This window comes from Epinephelus lanceolatus, chromosome 22 (genome assembly GCF_041903045.1).
Source record: "Epinephelus lanceolatus isolate andai-2023 chromosome 22, ASM4190304v1, whole genome shotgun sequence".
In the NCBI taxonomy this organism is placed as follows: domain Eukaryota; kingdom Metazoa; phylum Chordata; class Actinopteri; order Perciformes; family Serranidae; genus Epinephelus; species Epinephelus lanceolatus.
The window spans coordinates 18602999-18628500 of NC_135755.1; the positions used below are offsets into that span (position 1 = coordinate 18602999).

The 25502-nt window shown below is 41.6% G+C and overlaps 1 protein-coding gene across 9 annotated transcripts in view; it reads left to right on the forward strand.

The window, feature by feature from the left end:
- LOC117246455 (phosphatidylinositol-binding clathrin assembly protein) overlaps positions 1 to 25502 on the forward strand; it is a 162355-nt gene that overhangs the window by 14686 nt on the left and 122167 nt on the right. For all 9 annotated transcript variants that reach the window (XM_033610370.2, XM_033610374.2, XM_078164062.1 and 6 more), the window contains exon 2: positions 16217 to 16359. In XM_033610370.2, coding sequence (XP_033466261.1) covers positions 16217 to 16359 — 143 coding nt within the window. The remainder of the gene's footprint in view (positions 1 to 16216; positions 16360 to 25502) is intronic.

Below are 25502 nucleotides of genomic sequence, written 5' to 3' on the forward strand. Positions count from 1 at the left end.
ATCACATTTAGGCTAATGGCGTCCCAAAACAGAATTGAGTTAGTGGAAGTGGTTTCCAAGACCAAAATCCACCCTAGATTCCAAGGGAGCCCCGACCCACACTTTCAACGAAGTGGAAGATGAAATTTCCCAGAACACCTTGCGAAGTCAGAAACTTCGGCAAGTTTGTTACTGTACGATTGGAATGTAGGCTATACAAACAACAGATGGTTGGACTAGCGTAAACTCATCAGCAACTCGGTTGAACACAGCGTCAAAATATTTAAACAAATTGACTTACCTGAACAAAATAGATCAGAACTAGAAGACGTTGTAGGCGCCTCCTGTTTTCAGCATTTCTCCTCCGTTGATTCATCAGACGGAGAAGAATAAACATAGCACACGTCACAAAACAAGTGCTGGAGCCGGCATTTTCAAGCCTGAATGACTACCGGTATCTTGCTTCGCTACTAAGCGTGACGTATGCCTGCACGTCGGCCACACCGATTTGCATGAAGTGGTGTCTCATTTCTTAGGGAAAGATCTCTACCCTAATATTTCTCACTTCCCTAATCAAGGGTTATCTCGCAAACGAGGGCACTCAATACCAAGTGGAAGATTTAAGGGGTAGAAATGGGCCTTACACTTTGCCTTTTGAGTGCATTAGTGCATTTACACCAACAAGTTTGGCAAAGTGCAATGCACTATGAGTACCTGGATGGTAAATAAATGTCAAATAGATGAGTGTGAAACACTGGACACTAATCACCCTCAGTGGTCACTATCTCGTCTACATAGAGGAAAGGAAGCTGCAGCTCAGGTGAACGAGCAAACAAGCTGGGAGACATTTTGGCAGGTGACGATCACAGACAAATATTGGCCGTAATACTCCGTCCTGCTGTAATTTGCCATGAGAAAGAAGGAGAGGAAGCAGTCAAATGTTGCGAGTGTCATTTCAGATAACAGCACAACAGCCGTGTTCACTTTGAGGCAACACTACCTTGTTGAAATACAAGGTAGTGTTACTAGCTACTTGTAGGACTGTTATTTATTATGTAGCATCCGCTGTCACAGATCTTAAAGTGCAGTTATCGACGCACTAACAATTTATTTATTTATCCAGGGAAACTTCAGTGGACCAGTTGGGGCTCTCAGGGGAACCCCCCTGCTGTCCCCTCGCCTGCACAAATTCAATGTACGGTATCACACAGAGGGAACGCTGCTCATTTTATACATTTAGTGTATTAAGTAACGATAATACAGAGTTTTAAACAGGCTTTGTCTGTGTGCATGCGTGTGTGTTTAGGAACACTCAGTACTTCTGTTCCCGTTCTGATGTCTGGTTATTTTTAGCCATGTTCTCTCAGGAGCCTTTGGCTGGGTTCAACTGCTTGTTTTTATTCCCGTAGTCTACCTGCATGCATGTACGTCTGTCTGCCTCTCTGTCGGCGTCACTCTCTGTTTTTTTTTTTTTTTTTTTTTTGTTGTTAACCTGACAGAAACTGGTAGACGTTCCCCCAAGACGTTTGTGCAGAGACACGCACGCAGAGACTTCAATCCTATTCACTTGACAAGATTTCCCGAATCCCCCCATGAAAACATTGCAGTTGGAGACGAGAGAGAGTTTGTCTGTCCCTAATTCTCTGCCTCTCTATATTTCTGTGTGTGACTAAGAGAGACAGAGGAGAAACCACTCTTATTTAAGACCTCAAGGGGAAAATTAAAGCTACAGAACCAGCCTATTAATAGAGCAACTTCTGGTGACACTTTGTCTTAGTTTCTACACTCTGTCTGTTTTCTGTACCCTCATCTTAATCCTCTTTTCCCTCCTCTATTTATTTCTCCTCCTACTTTACTTCCCTTGCTCATCATCTCATCCCTCCTTCCATCTCTTCCTCCCTGTCCTCCCACCTAACTCCTGCGTTGATCTCAAATTTTCTCTCTGGTAACAGATTCTGATGCCTAACTTGGAGTTTGAGCAGGTTTTGAGCACTGATCTGACAGTAGTGCTTGTTTTTTTTCTTTTTGAAATCTAGCTACCTCACTGTTTACGATCAGTATTATGTGTATACGGCATCATGGGACTTTGGCCTTGTTCGGACAGCCAGCCCAAATCCATTTTTTGGCATATCCAGACTGATTTTAGAAAGTCTGGAAAGCAAATTAACTAGATAAAATGCAATTTTGGAAGTGGTTTGAAGTGCAGTTTCAGTCGTATTTCTACAGGTGCATCTCAGTTCGGATACTGTGGTTACTTTACTTGGATTTCTGGACGTCAAATCCAGAGTGACAAAAGTGCTGAGCAGTATAAAAACCAGCCTCTTCCGTTGCTAAGTTTGTCAGCAGACAGAGGAGTCCTGTACCACGACTTGACAGCGTAATTGTTTAGATGACGAAATGATTGAGCTCTATTTCTCATGCTATTGTGTCGCAAAGCTGCGCCACTAGTGTAGCTAAGTAGTTACTGATGCATACGTTGTTACCCCAGCAGCCCTTGCAGATAGGTTGCTGATATCTAGACACACAAATCTGATTTGATAACTTGCAAATAGCAGTGTGGACAAAGCCTCAGATACACCAATGTTCCTCTTTGACTTGTACAACTTTTGTGATGTAGCTAACAGCAATCACAAAAATTCACATTTTCAGTCATTTTTTTAAAGAAAGAAAATCAAAATTCTTAGATTGCAGCTTCTTAAATGTGAATATAAGCTGGTTTCTTCACTGCTCTGTGACAGGAAACTGAATATCTTTGGGCTGTGGACAAAACAAGATATTTGAGGCCATTTTCTTGGGCTTTGGGAAACACTGATTGACATTTGATAACTAAACAATTTATTGATTTGAGAAAATCATTGACAGATTGATCAGTGAAAATAAGACCTATTATTGATTTTATTTTGGCCACACAAGTCCACATAAGATCAAAGAAAAATGTGGTTTTTATGTAAAGATAATGATCATTTAGTTTGTCTTTTAACATATCAGAAAACACACTTTTTTATTACTGTCATTGGCATCTTTCTCTTTTTGTGATCAGATAAACTGCATGAGAATAAAACAGCAGTTTGTTTGTGGCTCATAAACATTACCTGTTAATCTCTGCTCCTGCCCTAAGAGACTCAGTCAAAGTACTGTTTTTATTCCCAAGAAGTCGTCTGACAGCATAAACATAAACACAGATCAATGATATAAACTCTGTTGTGTCTTGGGCTGAATTGGCAGCAAAGTGAGGGATCATAAAAAGAATTGGACGTGACAGAGAGTCTGTGAAGGTGTAGGACAAGCTTTGTTTTTCCTTGTCAACACGACAAAACGAGTTTTTTTTATAATCATCCACTTCTTTTTTGTGAGTATTTACAAAAAGCACTGTTAGTTAGGACTTAGTGCGATTGTAAAGCTCAAAGAAAGAACGTGAAAGATGCTTTTTTCAAATTTAGCAGGCTTACAGTTCTCTTACAATTCCTCGCAGCTCTCCTCTCCCTCTCCACCTCCTATCTGAAGGATTTGAGAGGGGAAGAAAGAGGGAGGGGTGGACGGGGAATCCTCTTTTGAGGCAAACCCTTTCTGCAGTCCCTAACACAGAAACAGACAGAGGAGAGAAGGAGATTACTAGTACATGCCAGACAAGGTGCTGATACTGCCGAGCGTTAATCTTTAACAGATTGGGGCTGCACTTCTGTGTCTGGCTTTTCATCTGTGCGCTGTCTGATGGTGTGTACGTCCCCCTGTTACTCAGTACTTGTGCACAATTTCAATGAAGGTCAGTCAACTCGGCTGAGGTACCCTCGCTCAGTTAGCAGTGTTATTAAACCTTGATAATCTCAATTCTCTGAGGCGTGATTGGAGCCACAGGGTGGTCAATCAGTCAGAGACGTCGTCCTTCAACATTCAAGCCCCCTTGTTGTCAGGTATCCACCCTGCAAAAGTTTCCTTGAAGACATTGAATCCCAGTGGTGTTCTGTAGTGTAGTTGACCTCTGACCTCTTTGGAGAGGCAAAACGAGAAAGAGAAAATTCCTGTGAGATCAGAGAATTTTATTGGTTTTGGTTCTGTTGATGTTCTTTGATCACAGGGCTGTCACGGTGAAGGAATTTCCCCCGCTGTGATTAAGGGCGGCTCAAGAACACGATATGCATAATATTGACATTTTTTTGTTGTTTTTCCAAATTACCTCATTATTCTTGCTTTTAGTGATTTTTAAGTAAAGTTTTGTGAGGCTATTATTGGATATATTTTACACCAGGGCTTCCTCCTAATAGTTGACTGAACGGTAGTCGACCAGAAAGGTCATTAGTTGGCAAGACTTAATTCATCGCTTAGTTGCAGAAAACAAAAATCCTGTGAAACTCTATTAGGAGCTGTGCCTTGTCAAAATAAATTAAAACCTATGTGACTGGACCATGTGGGAATTTAATTTGAAAGGCACAGACACAGGAAGTGTCCACGCCCAGCAGTCAGACAGGAGTCATGTTAATTTCCAGGGCTGGTACCTGCGGTTATTCCACAGGCTAGTTAATAACATGTTGGGCAGGAAATCCAAAGTGTGGGATCATTTTGAGAAGGTGAAGGACGAACCCAAGGTGATATGTAAACTCATCTTCATTGGTCGACTACAAACATGACGTATCATCTGAAACATGGAAGTAGCTACATGCCCATTAGCCGACAGCGTCATTAACAGGCGGTTTGCTCAGTGTGTGACGTGCACTTGTAGATAAAATATAGGCCTATATTAATGAAGGGTCATTAGTACGGTTTGTATTTCTCTGTAATGTAGCACAGTGTTAACAATGTTACTGGTACTATTCTTTCTCACACCTTCAACTCAAACCATTGTGTTGCCCCGCCCAAAATATATCATTTAATGATTAAATTAATATTGTAAACATGCGGGCGACTAGTCTACTAATGGCCCTAGACGATGACTATTGGTTGACTAGGAAAATTCTTAGTCGGGGGCAGCCCTACAAAACACAGAAGGGTATTGAGGCACAATAAGTGGAGCATTTTTATTTCAGTTGAGATGCTCTAGTTGCGTTGGTTGCTGTGATACAGAATATCTGCCAAAGTAAAAATATCAGCATCGAGTCAGTGTTTCCCATAGTTTGGAACTGGGCTTTCCATTTTTTGTGTGTGTGTGTCTTTGTATCAGTCTATGTCCCCTGTCTGAATTCAGAGGTATTTGCAGGTCCTTAAATGCATCACAGGTGGAACAGAGTCCTTTTTTTCCCTCAGCAGCAGTTCGTGGAGTTTGAGTCACAGGGTGGGTAGTTGATCAGTCAACCTGATCAGAGTTGATTGGATGAACGAGAGGAGCAGCTGCTGCAGAGGCGAGCGAGGCAAGTAACTGTAACTGTACCTGGTATTCTGCTGCTCCATCTGTGCCCAGAGTACGCAATGCGCTCCGGGAGTGTGGTGCAATGAATAACTGAACGGTATATGTATTCCAATAGTGCTCGGTCCAGCTCCAGAAAAAGAAAATAATTCTGCGGTGGCAGACTTTGCTATTCTGGCCACAAAAAAATTAATGTGTGGGAAACCCTGAAGGTAGAGTACCTGCTCTGGATGACGGGAAGGTTGAATCACGTAGGGCGAGAGGACGGACCCGCCAGTCTGTGTTGATCTATTATTATTTTCTCCTACGTTGTCGGTGTTCAGCGATGTCACGATAGTCTTTGTGGTAGGCCATTTGTCCCACCCAATCACAGTGGATTGGACGTCTGGGTTAAAAGTGACTGTATCAAGCGGCTGCGCTTATCGTGACTAACTATTTGATCATTCAGGAATCCTGCAAATATCAGAATATATCAGATGTTCTCCAGCTCTTGGAAATTGAAGTAATTGGACAAAAAAGAGTGAATCAAATGATGGCTGTTTTGTATCAATATACTGAACACATGACCACATATTTTCTGTCTCCAGGCTGCATATGCTGTCCAAAGACATTCATATCCACTCAGTTTAAAGCTGTTCAATAAATTCTAAAAATGAGTAGAGAATGTGACCATGGCCATTTAAAAAAGTCATAATTCTAATATTCTTACATTTCTAGATATTGTATTCATTTTGATGATTATGTGAAATGTGCATATCTGAGATTTATTGCTGTGACTAAATGACTTGGAAAAAAAAAGGACTTTCTTGAACGTCTTTATCAGAAACTGCTAGGGCGGCATCATTTTCAGGAAAGTCACAAGTTCAGTGATAACATACCACTGTGTCCCTTCACAGCTTTTTGACAGAACTATGTCAACACGCGGTCCTCTCCTCATAAGAATTTCAGTTAAACGTCTTTGTGATTTCTCCAGATATGTTCTCTGCCGAGCCATCTCTTTAGGAATTCCAGCTATGTGAGCCTGACCTTCCGTTGGTGGTCTCTGAAGGGGCTGAAACTGTGTCAGGCACACAAAGCAAGGCGCTGATGTCCCATCATGCTCCACTGAGGTTTTAAAAGATGTCAAGATAGGATTGAGAAGCTGATTGTGGGTCTGGTCATGAGGGTTAATCCGCCTCGGACTCTGTCCCACCAGGAGGCTTGTTGAAATATCTAGAGCCCACTGTCCAAATCTTGGCGCTGAGACTGAATGTGAAGACCACTGGTAGTAGCAGAGGGGTCCATATCATCTGATACCAGCTTTCAAAGCTGTAACACCAGACCTAATTTGTTTTTTTTTGTTTATTCACTTAACATATTGGGCCAATTTCAGCTAGCTTTTTTGGGTAGGCCATTTAATAGAAGTAGCTATATTTTATTTTAAATTGATAATGGATTACAGGACTACTTCTATATGAAAGGTGTCGCTGGTAGTGACGAACCCACAGTCTGACATTCCTTTCAACTTTGTATCAATATTTTCCTCCTAAGTTGGCGGAGAGCAAAACGGAGCTAAAACAGACTGAATATCGGACGTATATTTGATGGAGACACATCCCAAAATGAATGCCAGAGTTGCTCTGTGCCAGGTGTTTGCTAACAGTTAGCTATCAGCTTTAAAATTAATAATAGTTTTGTATTTATAGCTTGTTTGTCTTGACCCCAAATGGTCAAAACATCAATTCATTTTTTTAATTGATTCTTGGTCATGCGAAAGAAAAATGGCCCATAAATGAAGAAAAACATACTTTTTCTTTATGAAAGCTTTATTTAAACAGTAAACATGAGCTGTAAATTAGCTGCTTAAATCAGAATTGACTAAATGTGCATTTCATCCACTTACAACAACCTGAGTGGACGATTGATTGAAGGTAATTGGGACGAGGTGCAATGGAAACAGATTCAGTGAATTAACTATAATGTGTGGTCTCTGAATGGCTTTTAACATGCTTATGTACGCACACAGGGTTGCTACCAGAACTCCTCCAAAAGCACCTATCTGTAATAGTTTTCGAAACTCTCTACTTCCCTCCATCAGTATGAATACATTTTTTTTCCTTCGTTTTAGGTTGGACTGGCGCTCTTTCAAATTCATCAACCTGATGTGCCCTCTTCTGCAGTGGCACCTGACTGGACAGTTAGCACCACCCACTGCTTATCTCAATGAACCAACTCCAAATATTCCCATAATAGCAGTGGATGGAAGAGCACATAGATTTGCATTTTCTTTTGCAGAATTTCTGAAAATTTGGTTAAAATTTGCACTGCATTTAGATGGAAACTCAACCATTGGCTAATACTTTCTTGCCAAATCTAATTCGTAACACTGGTAAATCAATCTGTAATTAATCACGATCATCAGCTGTACATTAGGTTAGATTAGCTGCAGAACAAAACTGACATCCAAACATGTCTCTTGTATTCTTCAAATTCTTGAAGAATTTCAGTTTTGGTTTAAATGTTCATCCCATAGACTATAAAATAATGGATGTCAAATTATTGAATTATCTCAGTTTTGGTTTTACTGTTTATCCCATAGACTGAAGAACATAACGGACTTATTAACCTTGACATCACCTATTGGTTTGTGGACTCCTGTTTGGAATTCTCAAGTTCAGCATTTTGGACATCGACACTTCGTCATTTTTTGGAGCCTAGAAGTGACCATATTTGGATGAGAAAGTGCAATTTAGGAGGAGTGAGGGATGGATCTGACTCATAAATTGCCCCTTCTTATGCATAACTTTAACATCAAAATAAAATGTAAACAGGTGAGTTATATAAATATCCCCCCCTCCGCGCAGTCGTCACGAACGTTGAAATTAGCTATAGAGATTGAAACCGATTTTTGTACCACGTTATGAACATGTTTATTTCTGTAGTTAAATTGGGCATTTTAACATAGACGTCTACGGGGATTGACTGACTTCTGGAGCCAGCCTCAAGTGGCCACTGAAAGAACTGCAGATTTCGACACCTCTGCATTGGCTTCCTGTTTCTGCCACAGAGGTTGTTGCTTGATTTCTCCCTAGTGACTTGTTGACTGGGAGAAAATGAACAAGTAGTCAAGCATTATGGTATTTCTCATCAGTAGCAATAATTATTTTTGTGGTATGGACCGAAGAGAGTAGAGCACAGTATGTATTCTTTGTGGATTGGATTTTTCAGGATTTGCTGGCCATTTATGGCACCTCTTGTGTCATCTTACAGCATGGCAGTCAAACCCAGGTGACAGAAATTGATTAAATAAAGGAGAAGGAAGAGATAAAGAGACACAAGTAATTAGTAAACATGTTACATTAGCAACACATGAGCTGGATAAAAACAGAACAACATAATCTTGTAAAGGTTAATTAGTTATACTTTCTAGGTTGTAGATGCACCAGACGGACAAAGAAATGGAAAGGGACTCAGGAGATGAGCTTGTCTGCAGATCAGAAGAGATGAGGGAGATGAAAGTTGTGTGTGTGTGTGTGTGTGTGTGTGTGTGTGTGTATTGCCTGGAAGCGGGTGGATATAGGGGGACTTAAAGGTGGATGAAGAGACGAGAGGAGAGCCCTGATAGAAGGTAGCCAGCTGGGCCAGATGTGATCTCTGTCTCCTCCTCCTCCCGCCCTTCTTCCTCTGCTTGATCTGACCACCTGCTTTATCTCTCACAAACAGGAAGTCCCTCAAGTTCAGGGTTGTCGATGCTTACTGGCACGACTTCTAATAAAATAATCTCACCCAAATAACAACAGAATATTGATGAATTTCTCTTGGTTTATTGCATCAAAGTGTACCAAGCACACCCTTCCTCATCAGATCCCAACCCCGAGTTCGCACTCTCGTCCCTGTGGTACCAGGAAGTCTCTGGTCTATTGTGGTTCAATCAAAAGCCCACAGAGGTCAACAGATGACCAGTAACAATGGAGCTCAGATCAGAGAGGAACAGAGAAGGTCACTGTTAGGAATGAGATCACATTTACTCAGCAGCCACTCCTCCCACGTGTTCGTATGTGAGCGTGGTGTCACAATGCTAATTTCTAGCACCAGGAAGCAACAAGCAAACAACATCAACAGATGAGGAACAGTAAATGTAAGAGAGGGAAGAAGGCCCACAGAAGAAAGACAAATTTCCTGATTGATCATTTTGTCTATAAAATGTCACGAAATAGTAAAACGTGCCTGTTATAAATTCCCAGAGCTCACGATGACATACTCAGATCACTTGTTTTATCCCATCATTTTGTGCAGTCACTCCAACAAACTAAAGATGATTAATTCACCGTCAGGAATGACAAAGAAAACCTTCACATTTAAGAAGCTGGATCAATTTTTCAACTAATTGTTTCAGCTCTACTAGGTCTTAAGTGACCATCCTCTTAAAGGACTGGTTTGGCATTTTGTGGTCTATACCATTCTCATAACTGCATGCTAAATATGGAGCAGGTTGCTAGCTTAGCACATTGCTAGCTTAGCATGATGACTGGAAACAGGACAAAACAGCACTTTGACATTTCTGTTTGGGTACCAATTAAACAAAGAAGATATAATATGTTAAGTAGTGAGCTTTAAAGGTGCCCTTTATGCTAAGCTAGCCTGCTGCTGGCTGTAGCTTCATATTTATCGAGTAGTAATGGTTTTCTCTTTCAACTCTTGGCAAGAAAGCGAACAATTCTGTTTTCTGAAATGTATATTTTAAAGTCGCAAAGATGTGGTTTCTTGATACAAAGTTCTGTTGCTAACAGTAAACATTGCAAATAAGAATGGACTTAATGAGTTATGAAATATAAGAATTATAATCCAGAATGTATGAGCTGTATTTTCAACATTACGTCTTAATTATTTCGTGATACATAATGCAATTGTGCTTAATAAATAGTCATTTTTGTAGCACTTATTCACCCCTCTGCCTTAAAGTATTTACAAATTTGCCATTAGTGCATTCTTTCATTCAGAATGTCTGCATGGTAACCAACCATGGATGTCTAATAATAACTAGATACCAGATGCCAAGATGGCGCCCATTCATTCCATTGGAGTTGCTCACCTGGCACATTTGCCAAAAACGTTTTCTAGCGTCCGTGTTTACTTCCATGGTATGCGGTTCACTGAATAGTAGTCTTTCTTCCACTGGCTCTGGCTGCGAGTTCCTGCTTGCCTTAAAGACTTTTGTCATGATGTCATGGATTTTTAAATAGATTTTCTCAGTGGGTGGAAAGTTTTACAAACATAAAACCTCCATTGATCAAAAAGTCAGAAAAGAAATAGTCATAGTTGCCTTATTTGCTGTTCGAGGCGTTCTGGCAACAGTTTTAGAAACGTGTCTTTTACAGTTGTGGCCTTGTTGGGAGAATGCTTTTTGGGCTGCAGGAGATTTTTTAGCTGCAATACCTCGAGTGGCCACTAGGAAAAATTGGAAGCAAGGCTGAGCTGCCTTCCTGTAACTAACCAATGGAGCCACGGCTCAGTGCTCAATGTTGTTTTTAATTAATTTGATAGGTTTTCCAATATTCACTTCAATAACCTTATGAAGGAGTTGCCAATTTGCCATTGCACTCTTTGAAATGTTATTACTTTTGAACTCATGTATAGGAATCCTCTTACAAGTGGTTAATGATGCATTGCTCTGCACTTGATTTATTCAGGGTTTTCTTTTGAATTATTATATTAGATTATGTGCCGAATCGCACAGCTTTGTATACAAACAGTAACCTTATGCCGAACAGGCCAATTATATCCTTACAGTACAGTCAAGCTCCCACCATGACCCTTTGACTCGGCTTTCAAAGTGTCCTTGTAGTGAAGATAGACTTCTGACATCGTGCTATAGTTTCTCCTTCAGCGAGCTTCAGTCCTCTGTTGCTTAACTATCTTGTAATGTGTCGGCGTCAATTAGCCGGGTCAGACTCCTCGTGCAGCTGTTGCGCAGGTAATTGCTCGCAGGACGTTGACGTGTTGGTCAGAGAGCCTTGCAGTTGAGGACTGTTGCGGACTGAATCTAGTGTATTTTTCCATCTGTGGTCAGAATAATTGCTTGGGGGTGCAAAAACATCACCACGTCAGGAAAGCGAGGCGAGATAAAGCGAGGCGAGGATGCTTGTCGAGCCGAGTGTGGATTCCTGCAAATTGTCCGGATGAAGAGACACTCATGTCTCTCATGTCTCATTATCTTTTTTTCCTCTTTCTCCTCTCTCAGCTATTCTTGGTCACTTGTCTCTGCTTTTTTCTCCTCTTCCTCCCTCTCTGTTTGACTTGTAGCCTCTCTCCATTTCTCTTTTTTGCTCCAAAATTTGTTCTCCCTCTGTTCTCTTTACCCCTACCCTCCTTTCTGTGCCATATGTTTGCCTCAGTCGCCTCGCTTTCCCTTTTTCTCCCCGAGGTCTGGGATCAGTGGCATCTAATGCTTTGCACTCAGCCTGATTAAGTCTGCACATGTACCCTCTTTACATTATTGCTCGCGCACATACACACCAATGCACGAGCGTCCCCACAGACCTAATCAGTACTTCTTTTAGTTCTATCTCTCTCACACCACTTCCAGGGCTAATGAAAAAACATGAGCTCTGCTTTTTAAAAAAAGAAAGCAAGATGGACAGGTGGAAAGTAAAGGTAGCTCAAGGAATAAAAGAGATGACGTGGATGGATTGAAAACAAAGCCACCAGTCGCTCTTAGTGCGTGTTTCCAGTTCAGAGATGTGAGTCTAATCAGCATTGGTGATATCATGCAGGGACGCAGTAGGAGGGGGGAAGAGTTGCAGAGAGACAGAGAGAACAACAAGGTGAGACCAACAGTCAGATCAAGGCTATTATTAAAAACAGTCATTCAACATGCTGATGCATTCATATAGCCGGAACATTTCCCCAACAGGAGTGAAATGCTGCCACTCTCTGCGTTGATAACTGCAATTCAGATCCACTCTGTTAGCCACTGAATGAGCGTTGTTCTGCTCGGCTGTCATTCACACCGCTAAATGCAGCTAAATGGATGTATTGTGCTGTAATGTACCTTCATGACTCTCCGCTCATTTGTATCGGCTAAATAGCCCACCACATGGTGTGTTTTGTGTGTGTGTTGAAGTGGGAGATGTGCCATGCGGAGTGAACCATTTGCGAATAATGCCGGACTGAAAGTCTGCTGTGTTTTGTTACTGTATGTGTGGGCAAGTGCTTGGGGGTGATAATGCGTTAAGTGAGTGAAGGAAAGAGCGAAGACGGGCTTTATTGAATGAGTGTGTGCACCTGTGACGTGCACGCGCCCCCTCCCCCCCCCCCCCCCGATTATGATGATGAAGTCTCCCGACGGGACTCTCCCTGCTACAGTCCTCCAGTAGTCTAATGAGAAGCTGTTTCCGTAGTTACCAGGTGTGAGAGCCGGCAGCTCATAATGTCCTGTGGTGAAGAACAAAGGATGGGGAGAAGAGGTGGATGAAGAGAGAGGAGGAGACAGGCTGGAAGTAAAGGCGAAGGAATAAAAGAGGCGGAGAACGCCAGGGAAATGGAACCAAAAAAAATCTAGTGTGAATGATCAATTTAGCCGTGTGTGTGTGTCTGTATTGATATTTGTGCTTGAGAGGATCGCTGTGTGTGTTACCTGTTGTGAGTGAAGACACAGAATCTTTATAATAAGCTTGGGGACCCGAACAAGAATCAGTTCAGATCAATCTCGACTAAAGTGGTGAGAACAGCGAGGTGGTGCCAAGCTGTTAGTATCTGGTCAGATCATATCGAGCACCTTCGGGGAAAAAAAAAAGTTGGCTTGGAGTAAATTAAAGAGGTTTTTATGCATCGATAGCTTGATAAGATCTTGTGTACAAGAGATGGGACTTCTGTCTCGTCTAGGTTGAATGTGAAACCCTCAGACTCACACATGTCTGCATGTTTGGGGTTTGCTGAAGATGTAAATAGGAAATGCAACTCCTTATTGTTGGGAGAACATGTGCATACTGTACATATTTTACTCATAAGCTTCTTCCAGGTCTCCTAAAAACACACGGTCATCATTTAGTCACATGTTTCTGCCTTCAAATCAAAGCAGCACGTGAGCACTACTGTAATAACAGAATACAATAAACTGAGTCATTACCAGCCGTGGCAACGTCGCAATGGCCGGTATTGTTTTTACTTTGTGAGTCTGTGTGTGTCATGGCAAAATGTGGTCCTGGAGACACTTCTTGCAGTGGGAGCTACTTCAGAAGTGGTTTTGAGTACTTTGCAAGGTTTGTATGTGTCTCTCTGTCTGTGGACAGATTTTGTCAAGGTGATAGAGTCACAACTGTGAAAGATGCGGTCACAAAACTTTACAGGTGTGTTAAGCAGGGCTGTACTTGATTTATGACGTAATAATTATTTCAGGCAAATCAGATTTGGCTGTTAAATATGAATATTTGACTATTTGTTCGTGTTTGCCAGGGTCCAGTAGGACGTTCTGGGTGACAGCGACCTTCATGTTTTATAGTAAACAAGCCAGGTTAGCCCTCTGAGCTAATGATTGCTAATTATACCAATGATGGATTGGGAATGTGCAACATTTTTTGCCAACATTAGATATCAAACAAAAGCCAGAGACTGTATTGTATTAAGTTGCGGTGAGCTGTAAATTCACCATTACAAAGGAGAAGGCAGAAGATAACGTTATCTCGGAACCAAATGCTTGACTTGAAAAAATCTTAATTGACTGAGGGGTTTCTCGACTGATGTTTTGGATCTTCAAATTTCAAGGGCAGCCCTGGTGTTACAATCGAAATAAAGGCCGAGTTCAAAGATGGGTGTAGTCCGAGCAAGGGGGCCAGAAGTACGGGGGTAGGAAGTTGGGAAGGGGCCGTTGCCTCTCTACTTTACCCCCCTGGCTCACATTTGTTTTAAGTTGCCGATCGCTGTATCCTGACTGAAGTGATCCCCTTGCAAGATGTTCACTAGTTAAGTTCTGCAACTAACATATTGCTGTTGATTATTCCACCAATTATTTTTCAGTCATCCCATGGTGTATAAAATGTCAGCAAATTTCCCAAAGTCTTTTTTCGTCCGACTAGCAATCCAAAATCAAAGACGTTTTGTTCACTATCAAAGAAGGAAAACAGAATATATTCACATTTGAGTTGCTGGAAGCCTTGAATTTTAACCTTTTTATTTTTTGAAAAAGTACTGTAACGACAAATTAATTGTCAAAATTATCGCTGATAACTTCATCTGTCAGTTGACTCCTTGGTTCAACACCATTTTCTAACACATCGCATAACTAAAACGGCCTTACGGAAAATCAAATAGATGCAGAGATACACTACAAAGTAGATACGAAAGTATTGGGGTATACGTCTAACCTGGAAATCCAGACCCAAATCTAGACAGATTTAGGGTCTGGCTATGAGTAATGCAAATGTCGCAACTCGAGGGGCGGCACTAAGCATGCATTTGTAAATATCACTGCATGCAATTGGTTAACACTACGACCAATCAGAACAATACACAGGGTGACGTATACGCTTAGCTACCAGTGGAGCTAACTGGTAGATTAGACTCTTGCTGTATCCGGTCGGCAAAACAGCAAAAACGTCCTTCTTGCAAAGGAAAGACTCGAGCGCCGTCTTCTGTTCCTCTTTTAGAGAAAAAGCCAAGTCTAACTTGTTCATTGTAGCGGCCAAAGCCGTTTCAAACAACTGGTGTTCATCTGTAGCCATCTTGCAATGTCTACTGACTGATTCCGGACATCGTCATCGCAGCACTGTCGTCATCTCTTTAGCTCACCTCTGGCCCGCCTATATCAGTTACACCGATGTGATTGGTGCAGCTCGGCTCCAAGGGCATGGGGAATGAGCATCATTACTGATTGCCAGAGTGACTCGCTGAGCAAATTCAAATTGTGTTCTTGCGAGAACTCTGGATTTCCAGGGTAGTATACGTTAGGAGTTTGATAATGATCTTTGTCGACATAAGGCATTTACTGACATCACAAAGTTGTCCATGATTTCAATTCAGTCCAATTCAGAGGCCTGTGATTGATATGTGACGATATCTTGTCATTATCTGCTTGATGCTAGGCTACTAGCACTGTTTGAATGTTTAGGAAGGAGGTATGCTGGGACAGAAATGGTGACAAAGACATGCCGTGGGTATTTAAAAATAAAGATGTATCTTAAAGATGATGAAATCTATCGATGTTTTCACTTTGCAGCGATGATATCGGATCATTAATCACTTAACTGATGTGTTGATCCTGATTGTTATACTCCTCTTAAGTAAACAAGGACACAAATACTGCTCCTTTCAAAGTATCTGATGCCAGGCTGTGGCTCATGCTTAAATACAGAGCTTAGCAGATAAGATGATGCACAATTTAGAATATACTCACAGTCAGTGCAGTTATTAACAAGACAGGAAAGATAGACCGCTTGAGAACATACAAATACACTTGTTTACTCGTGTATGTCATAACAACAGCATCTCAGCGAGCCCTCCTCTTCTCTAGTTTCTGCAAGTTGTGTAACTTGACATTCTCGCGCCCGGAGGTTCAATTTTCCACCAGGTTCAGTGGGTGAATGACACCTGAACTTCTGCTAACATTTCTCGAGAGGAGAGGCAAGAGGGAGATGGTGCGGCTGAGTGAAAGTCAGGAGAGGAGGAGGAGGAGGTTAGAAAAAGTTCTGCGGCGAACATCCGTCCTTCACACTTTATTCACTTAAGGATTCAGCCAAAGTGCGTGCATTGTGTTTCTCTGTCCTTGGTGCGTCTGTGTGTCTGCGTGTCTGCGTGTTTCTGTCTCTGTGTGAAAAGCAATTTGCAGTCACTCTTGATCAGGGTTATCAAACCTTTAAAAGCTTTTCTCATTACTGCTGTTGTGTAACTCTTTGTGTGCCCATTTTTCCTTCTTACCCCCACCAGATCTGATCCACTGCACCAATGAGATGAACGTGAACATTCCCCAGCTGGCGGACACGCTGTTTGAGCGCACGGCCAACTCCAGCTGGGTGGTGGTCTTCAAAGCCCTCATCACCACCCACCACCTCATGATGTACGGCAACGAGGTAGGAGGCTTACACACTGAAGTACACTCGCATATTCACAAGGAGGAAAACCCCTCCAGGGCAGTCAATGGAGGCTACATCAACAAGTCATATTATTACTCCACTCCATCTCGCACACACATTCATAAATACAAACATACATGCACGTTTGGATCATTTATTCATGTCCCTATCAGCATTAGGATCAACAGTGGGGGAGGTGGGAGGCTGACTCGGACACAAACGGCGTGTGCAGCGACTGAGAACGTACACATTGGACACATGGAGTGAATAATAGAAATAGCTGTGGAGTGCGGAGAAGTTAATTAGCTCAGTGCGAGCTGGAAGCAAGATGGAGGAGAAGGATAGCAGTAAATGAATAATCAAATGAATTAAGTTAATAAAAAAAAACATGGTTGAAAGCTGGATGAACAACACAGTCCCTCCGTGGAGTTACACACTTCCAAACACAATCATTGGGAATTAAAATTCAGCCAATCCCTGTCATGTTTGGGAGAATTTTCATATTTTATTAATTGTGATTTTTTTTTTTTTTTTTGACCAGACATTGTTCTGTTTTTGCACGAAGGCATCCAATCAAACTCCTAAGTCAGCGAAATATCTCCATTTCTACGCAGCAGTGCAGTGCTTGAAAGGGAGAGGGGAGATTAATTCAGAGCGAGAGTTGTAGTTTTATTAATTTCTAACAAGATGGAAAGAGAGTGCATTTTGTTCTTCAAATAAACTGTTGTAGCTTGCGTTTGTATCAATCCTCTAGTGTGCAGACTGTTAATAATTCAGGACACAGACCCTTTAAAACACAACTGATAGAACATGAAAATACACTTTGATACTCAGATGGACCGGTGCCATTTGGAGCCGACCGTGCTGGTTTATTGTTGAATGTATATTTTATGAAAACAGCAGTCCAAGCACTGTGTTGCTTTGTTGTGACATATTGTCTTTGATCGCAAAATAAATACATGATCCCCAGACTATTTGTAGTACTTTGTGTGACATGCAGAATACTTACTATTATGTCACTTCATCATTTATTTAGGGCCACTTTTAATTTTTGACCTGCAGTTTATTTTTTCAGATTTCAGTAACTTCAAAAGAAATTCATTTTTTTGCTTTGCATATTTCATACACGTCATATCAACGCTTCTAAAGTGATAGAGTATATGAGCTTACTTCATCATTCAGAGGATGATGGGATGGTGGGTGGCGTTAAAGTTCCTTAATGCTTCTGCGTACACTCGATGCAATGTGCACACAGTTGCTGTGTGCCTAGCATAGTTCTGCATCCTGTTGGTCTATGTCGCTATGCAATTCCCCGCCAAAGCACTTGGGGGCAGTGTTCTTTTATATACCTACCTAGACTCTGTGATGTCTATGGTCGTTGCTCGTTCATTGTTTGTTTATCTTCCGGCTTTGCTCTAGTCACAGTGAAGGTGGCGACCGAGAGAGAAAGACGGTTGCTGGAGCTCGAAATGATCGACATTGAACACAAATGCTCTTATTACAAAAAAAAAGATCACAATGGAGACTGAAAATGGCGGTGTGGTGGTACTGCAGCAGAAAGTGAAACCTTGCGAAATGCCAGAAATGATGTAGTTTGAAGGACTAATCAGAGCTCTTGTGGTCTGCATTGGGTCTGCGTTGCCTTGATGTGTGGTTACAATTTTTTGGATCGCATCTCTGCGTCGGTTGCAGAGGGACGCAATGCCTCTGCAAAGCTGTTGTTCAACGCCAACAAACAACAAAACCGGTTGTTTTTTTAGAGTGTCATCACTGTTTTTCCAGCAACTTTTCAGCCATGAAAAGCAGTTGTTTTTAAAGACATAACTGCATTTCCAGCAAGGATTGTGCCCCCAAACTGGGTATTTTAAGCCAAAACTTAACCAAGTGTTTTTGTGCCTAAACCTAACCACATGTTTAAATTGATAAAATGTAAAGAAAAGTTAATTTTTTACGTGTCAGCTACGTAATAACATACAATTCTGATGTATCTGTGGTTTGCAGAAACATACAATGCCACCATATTTTCTGGCAATCGGGTTGCCGATTTCAAGACAGCATGTTGTATAGTGTGAACACTACAGTGATCTGATGACTTTGCAAGTCGTGCAGTGTCAGCGTAAGCTGCTGCTGGCACTACCTTACTGCTACCTGAGTAGCATCATCTAATAATTTATAATCTGGTATTTCCCAATATTTTGAACTATGCCTTCAAGAAAGAGACTCATATTCTGCTGATTGTATCTGGTGTTCATCTCTGTAAAACTGAGCATTTCTGTTCCCATTGTGAAACAGCAGTTAGTTATTCTCCTGTGCACATAAACAGTACACTATATACATTGTGTACTAATACGCGTCTTGAATGCAAAGACCTTCTTGTACACAAAAACAGCAGTCAAACACATCTGAAAAATAACACACCCTGCACCACATTCCTTTAGATTTCCATTAAAATAAGGAAGCATTGCTTCCTTGTTTAGCTAAGATCAGTTGTGTCGACATTATGCAATGCTTCCTTCTGTTGGCTCCTTGTTTATTACGTTAATCTAAACTTCCTCTGAAAAGAGGAAGACTTGGATGTGAGATCATTGTGTTCTGCCGTACGAAACAAGCCTCGAAACAAGCCTCGAAACCCACTGACACCCAAACAGCAGCCTGGCTGATTCCACTGCTGCCAAAATAGTATTTTAGGCACAGCAAGTGATTCAAAGTACCGTTGGTGGTGGAGGTGCATAGCTGACTTACATAAGCCAAGACCTCACAGACAGTTCAGACAGAGAGACATCAGGTCATCAGATGGCTCCGTGCTAAATGTTTGCTCAAGCTGTGGAAATTCCAGCAACATTTTTTTGATGAAGCAAATCATGCTAAGTAGGTCACTGCAGAGCAGCAGGGAGTGATTTAGAGGTATTCCCAAGCTGTAGGCTGATTTATCTCAGAGTTGTCACTTTCAGATTGAACCTTTTTTGATCTTGATGTCTCAGCCAGAGTGACTTAACAATGTTTGCAGCACTCATCCCTAATTTCTGAATAATGTATGAGGGGTTTGCAGAGATCACAACCACTGTGCTGTAATGTTATTACTGTTACGGTAGAGAATGGTAATTCAAATTCTAGTCAACTCTAACTATTTTAAGATAAAGATGGATCTTTTTCCATCATTTTATTGCCTCCAAATCGTTGTGAAGTCATGATATTAAAGGTATAAACAACATATTTTTGTCCTTTTGCCATTTAGAATAGAAGCAGTAATTAATACCTGTCATTACGTTTTATTTTTATGCATCTGTGCTGGCAACCCCTGTGGCTGGAAACATGTTTTCGGGTTGTTTTGTCAGTCCGTCCCATTCTCGTGAATGCGATATCTCAAGAATGCCTTGAGGGAATTTCTTCAATTTTGGCACAAACATCCACTTAGACTCAAGGATAAACTGATTAGAACTTGGTGGTTGAAGGTCAAAGGTCAAGGTCACTGTGACCTCTCAAAACACATTTTTAGCCATAAGTCAAAAATTCAGATGCTAATTGTGACCAGATTTCACTCAAATGTCAAATAAGAGAAAATGGTTAAAAAAATATATCAAAGGTCGGCTTCACTGTGACGTCATAATGTTCTCCAAAAACACTTTCCTGGCCATTACTCAACGTCATATCTCAGGAACAGAAATCGGTGACACTAATCTTGGGTGCCCACCTTGAAACTGTGCTGCTTGCGTAGATCTTCTGTGCTGCCAGGTGTCAGAAACATCCATGTCTTGCAAAAAAAAAAACAACCTTCAAAACCTTTATTACACATATTATGTGAGTCTTGACAGACATGGATGTGAACTGCAAGTTGACTGGTTCGCAGAGGCACACAACCGCAAGGCATTAATTGTGAATGGCGCAGCATAGTAATCTTGTTCTACGATTTAATAACACAGAGTCATACTCAGTGTTAATTATAGTAAAACATTAGAGTTACTAATCATTCAGGTACAGTGGTCGTGTAAATTGCAGTGTTGTATCATCAGTATGCTGCTCTTTAGTGGTTATTAATCATGGAAACTCCAAATATAATGTACAGTATTTTAAAAGCCCTTATTCAGACACACCTGCAGTACATTACAGCACTACATTTCTGCCTCAGCCCCACAGAGCGAGGCACCGGGCTGTAGTAGAGCAAGTGTGTGTACTCATCAGCCTGCATTCATCAGGCCTGTCAGGACAGTGGTGCTGACTGAGGCTCAGTGGGCCAGGTGTCCCTGCTCCCTCATGGCCGTCCCATCCATTATAGTCAGAGCTGAGAGAAATCTGGCCGTAAAATTAGAAACCACAGACCCACAGAATTGGGGTCAATAGACTGTACCATCCTTTTCAGATCAACACGCTGACTGCTTCCAGCTTGGCCGGCACACAGAAGATGGCCGTGTACAATGTCCAATGAATGCCCTGATAGTAAAGAACATTTACATTGAATGAAACCAGGCGGCTCTGTCGAGGCGTTTTATGTGGAAAGGAATTGCTATTTGTCACATAATTTGATTTTAAGGGCCAGCGCAGAGTTTTTGATAATGTCATGATGGATATAAGCTTTCACGTAGCCGACTCGGAAAGCTGATTTGTGTCACTTTACATATTAGATAGTCGCCCACTTCTGATATGATGAAGGCTCCACCCTGAAATGTTATTTTCCTGGGTCACCCTGCCTTAAAAAGCTGCTAAGCCTGAAATAATTTCATTTGTCTGGGTTTCAGCGGCAGTGTTTTCGTCTCCCTGTGCTGTGCTTTTCTTTTCTACTCTGATAAGAATAAAGCTCAACAGGAAAGACTGAACGTTTATTGCTGCATAAACTCAACGTGTGTTTCTGGACATCAAAATTAAAAGTTAATTCTTTTTTCTTTCTTTTTTTAAATTACAGCAGTATAGTATATTGGGTATTTGAGAAGGAAGCGGAGCACAGGAGAAAAGGATAGAGGAGGGAATGAATGAGAAGTAGGAAGGGAGGAAAAAGGTAGGCGAAGGAGGTATGGAAAGGAGGAAACAGAAAGGGGCAGATGGAGGAGGAAAGGAGTAACAGGGCAGGAAGAAAGTAGCAGGTAGGGAATGAAACAAGGAGGCGGAGAAGGAAAGAAGGAGGTAGAGAAAGAAAATCGGAGATAGAGAAGGAAGAGAGGAGGTGTAGATGTAAGTTAAAGGAAAGAAAGAAGGAGAAAGGAGGAGATAGGGAGGTAAAGGCATTGGGAGAGAAGGAAAGAGGAGGGTAGGGAAGGGAAGGACGAGTTATGGAGTATTAGCAGGAGGTAGGGAAGGGAAGGAGGAGGTAAAGAAAGAAAATAGGATGTGGGGAAGTAAATGAGAGGGTTGAAAAGGAAAGGGGAAGGAAACGATGGAAAGAAGGAGGCAGGGAACGAACAAATGAGGCAGTAAAGGAAAGGGGGACCTAGAAAGGAAATAAAATTTGTAGGTAGAAGAGGAAGGATGGAGGAAGAAGAGGACAAGGACAGAATGAGGTAAAGAGAGAAGATAGGAGGTAGGAAATGAGGATGTAGAGAAGAAGAAAGGAGGTAGGTAGGTAAGGAAAAGAGGTGTGGGAGGACATAAGCTATAGAAGGAGTGGAAGAGAAAGTAGGAGGTAGGGAGGTAAAGGAGGAGGGGAGAAGGGAAAAATAGGGTAGAGAGGGGAAGAAGGAGCCATGGAAGGTGAGGAGGAGGTAGGGAAGGAAAGAAAGAGGTAAAGAAAGAAAATAGGTGGTAGGTAGGAAAGGAGGAGGTAGAGAAGAAAGGGGGAAGTAGTTAAGGAAAATAGGAGGTATAGGAGAGTATATGTTTTAGAAGGAGAGGAAGAAAAAGAAAGAAAGTAGCAAAAGGAAGGAAGGGAAAGAGGAGGTAGAGAAGAAAGTGTGAGATAGTATAGAAAAACAGGAGGTATAGGAGGATATAAGTTATAGAAGGAGAGGAAAAAAGTAGGAGATAGAGAGGTAAAGGAGGAGGAGAAGGAAAGAAGAGGGTAGGGACTGGAAGGAGGAGTTATTAAAGGAAAGGAAGAAGTAGGGAAGGAAAGGAGTAAGTAAAGAAAAGAGGAGCTAGAGAAGAAAGTGGGCGATAGGAAAGGAAAAGAGGAGGTATAGGAGGTTATAAGTTATAGAAGGAGAGGAAGAGAGAGTAAGTAGGAGATGGGGAAGTGAAGGGGGAGGTGGAGAAGGAAAGAGGAGGGTAGGGAGGGGAAGAAGGAGTTATGGAAGATAAGAAGGTGATAGGTAAGGAAAGGATGAGGTAGGTAAGGAAAGAAAATGGTAAAAAGAAAAAAAGGGTAAGATAGGGAAGGAAAAGAGGAGGTATAGGAGGACATAAGTTATAGAAGGAGAGGAAAAGAAAAGTGGCAGATGATAAGGAAAAGGGGAGTAGGGAGGGGAAGGAGGGGTTTATGGAAGGTAAGGAGGTGGTAGGGAAGGAAGGGATGAGGTAGGTGAGGAACAAAAGAAAGTAGGAGAAAAGGACATAAAGGAGGTGGAGAAGGAAAGAAGAGGGTAGGAAGGGGAAGAAGGAGTTATGAAAGGTAAGCAGGAGGTAGGGAAGTAAAGGAGAAGGTAGAGAAGAAATGAAGGAGATAGGGAGGGAAAGGAGGTGCTTTTGAGGGAAAGGAGAGGACAGGGAAGGAAGGGAGCATAGGTAGAGAAGGAAGCAAGAGGTTGAAAGGTGCCGCTGTCAGTATAGTTGATATCAACCTTTACTTTTTACCTTCAACAGCCTAAATTTGAATACTAGTTTCCATTAGTACGTAACATAACAGACATTCAGTGGCAGCCATCTCAGGTTGATCCAGGACAACAGGAATGCTCTCTCACTGAGCAATTATGGGAAATGGATAAATAGATATTGATGGCATGACTGTCAGCAGTGTAGGTTTATTATTGGTTGTTGTTTCAGTAGTCTAAAGGCAGCGTGATACACACACCATGAAAGACAAAACTGTAAAGCATAGTCTGGATTGAAGTGCAACTCACTCTGCATCTCCTGCAAGTCTGTGGACGAATCAACAGACTGTAATATCTGAGCATATTCAAATTTAGTCCATTCATTGCGAGTTGGTCTGGATGTCAGCAAAATGCAGCCTTTTTAAAATGCACCCCGTTTTATTCTGCTGTTCCTGGTGATGTATTCAGCCCATGCTTTCAAACCCAATGTGGGAATTTACCATTCAGAGCAAATAGCAGGTGAATTAAGTTTTAATATCTCTTCTTTGCCTTAGCTGCCATATTTGTCAACGGGCCGGGGATTGTGATTAGGGTAATAGAGCATTTTATGTTTGTGTGTGTGTGTGTGTGTGTGTGTGTGTGTGTGTGTGTGTGTGTGTGTGTGTGTGAAGGAATAGTCGACAGGCCGGTATTGATACTCATTCAGCGCTTCACCTCCAGTTTTTTCCTCCCTGCCAAGAAGCAATCCTGGCTCCCTCCCCAGTGACACTCTGAATCTTATGAGCGATCAAGAGTCAGTCAATATCTTAGATCACGATTTCACTTTTGTGCTGGTACAAAGCCACTTTAAGGAGTTCGTCTCAAAGAAACACCGCTGCAGGATCTGGAGTTTTCACCACATTGTTTCAACTTCTGGGTGATCACGACCACACGTTGCAGATTAACGCAACACAAAGTTTGAAATAATCTACTAACGGGGATGTGATAAGTGAGTGCTTACCCCTGCCTCCCTCTGTAGCCATTGTCTTAGTTGTTATCAGATATCAGCGTGTGCCTCTGCTTCCAAGCCTTTGTATCGTAGACCAATATGTACCAAAAACAATCCTGCAGGAAACCTCAAACAATGGCTGGGTAGTGTTCATTTTGTCAGATACATTTTTTTTATTTAGTCTTAGTTCTGTGTCAAATGTCCTTGTTATTTTTACCAAATTTAGTCAACTTCATCCTGTTTTTTTCCAGGTTATAATTGACTAAAAGTCTGGGTATTTCATTATTATCTTAAGTCCCTTTCCCACTGGACAAAAAAACAGGAACACCCACTTACATCTGGCTTTAAAGGTTACAACCAGCATCAATTCCCAGAACAAATGACTCTGCAGTAGTTACAGGTATTTGTTGGGTCCAGCTCCAATCAGCTTAGATTGGCAGTGATGTAAATATGACGTCCAAGTGGGGCGTCAGTTCCGTCTCTCTTGGCCCAAGTAGCACTTTAACATTGTTCCGAATTATTTGGCAGAGAGTTTCAAGAGACTGAGTAAGTAGATTTTCACCGGCCTCTATGCTACTTTCTACTGTTCACTAACCCTGTTTTACGGTCATTTGTGATAGACCTTTTCACACTAATAAAAAACAAACAAACAAACAGGCATATTTGTCTACCACAGAGTCGTGTACACAGCTCTGGTCTACTAGCCATGGGAAAGGAGTCTATCACCCATTCTAGCCAGGTTTTCATACGTTTAAAAAACTTGCATATCTGTGTCAATTTTGGTGGAAAGGAGGTGTTTGTCAGGGCTGAACCAAAGTATTCACTCTTGCTTATAAAAACAACAAAACTAAATGTTGTATTTGTTGTTGCTGTAGTAAAATGTAGCCTGTTTCATAATTTGAATCCCCTCTTCTGCCAATAGAATGAGTCACTTTCTTTTATACACAAGGTTACAGAAAAAAACTAACGAGAAGTAAAAACAAAGCTAATTCAGTATAATTATAGTCAATTGAAAACTGTTGATATTAAGTCTTTCTCAGATGGGCAACCTCCAGGGCTGAAAAAAGAAGCCAACACTGAAGTGCCAAAAAAATGCAGTTCTTTGAGTGGCCACTTGAGGCTGGCTCCAGAAACCAGTCAGTCCCCATATACCCCCATGTTAAAATGCCCAACTTTACAGCAGAAATAAACATGTTTACAGCCTGGTACAAAAACGATTTTGGTCTCTACAACTAATTTCCTCACCCATGATAATTCTGCGGGGGCTGAATTTTTATATAACTCGCTAGTTTACATTTGTTTAAAGTTACATATAATTAGGGCAGGCTACTTTGAGGCATAGGCTGTCTGCCGTTAGTGTCCTTGGCTTCTCAGTCAGATCGCTCCTTCACTAGCCTCTTGCCCAAATATGATCACTTCTGGCTCCAGAAAAAACCAAGATGGCGACGGCCGTAATGCTAAACTCGAGGCTTCAAAAC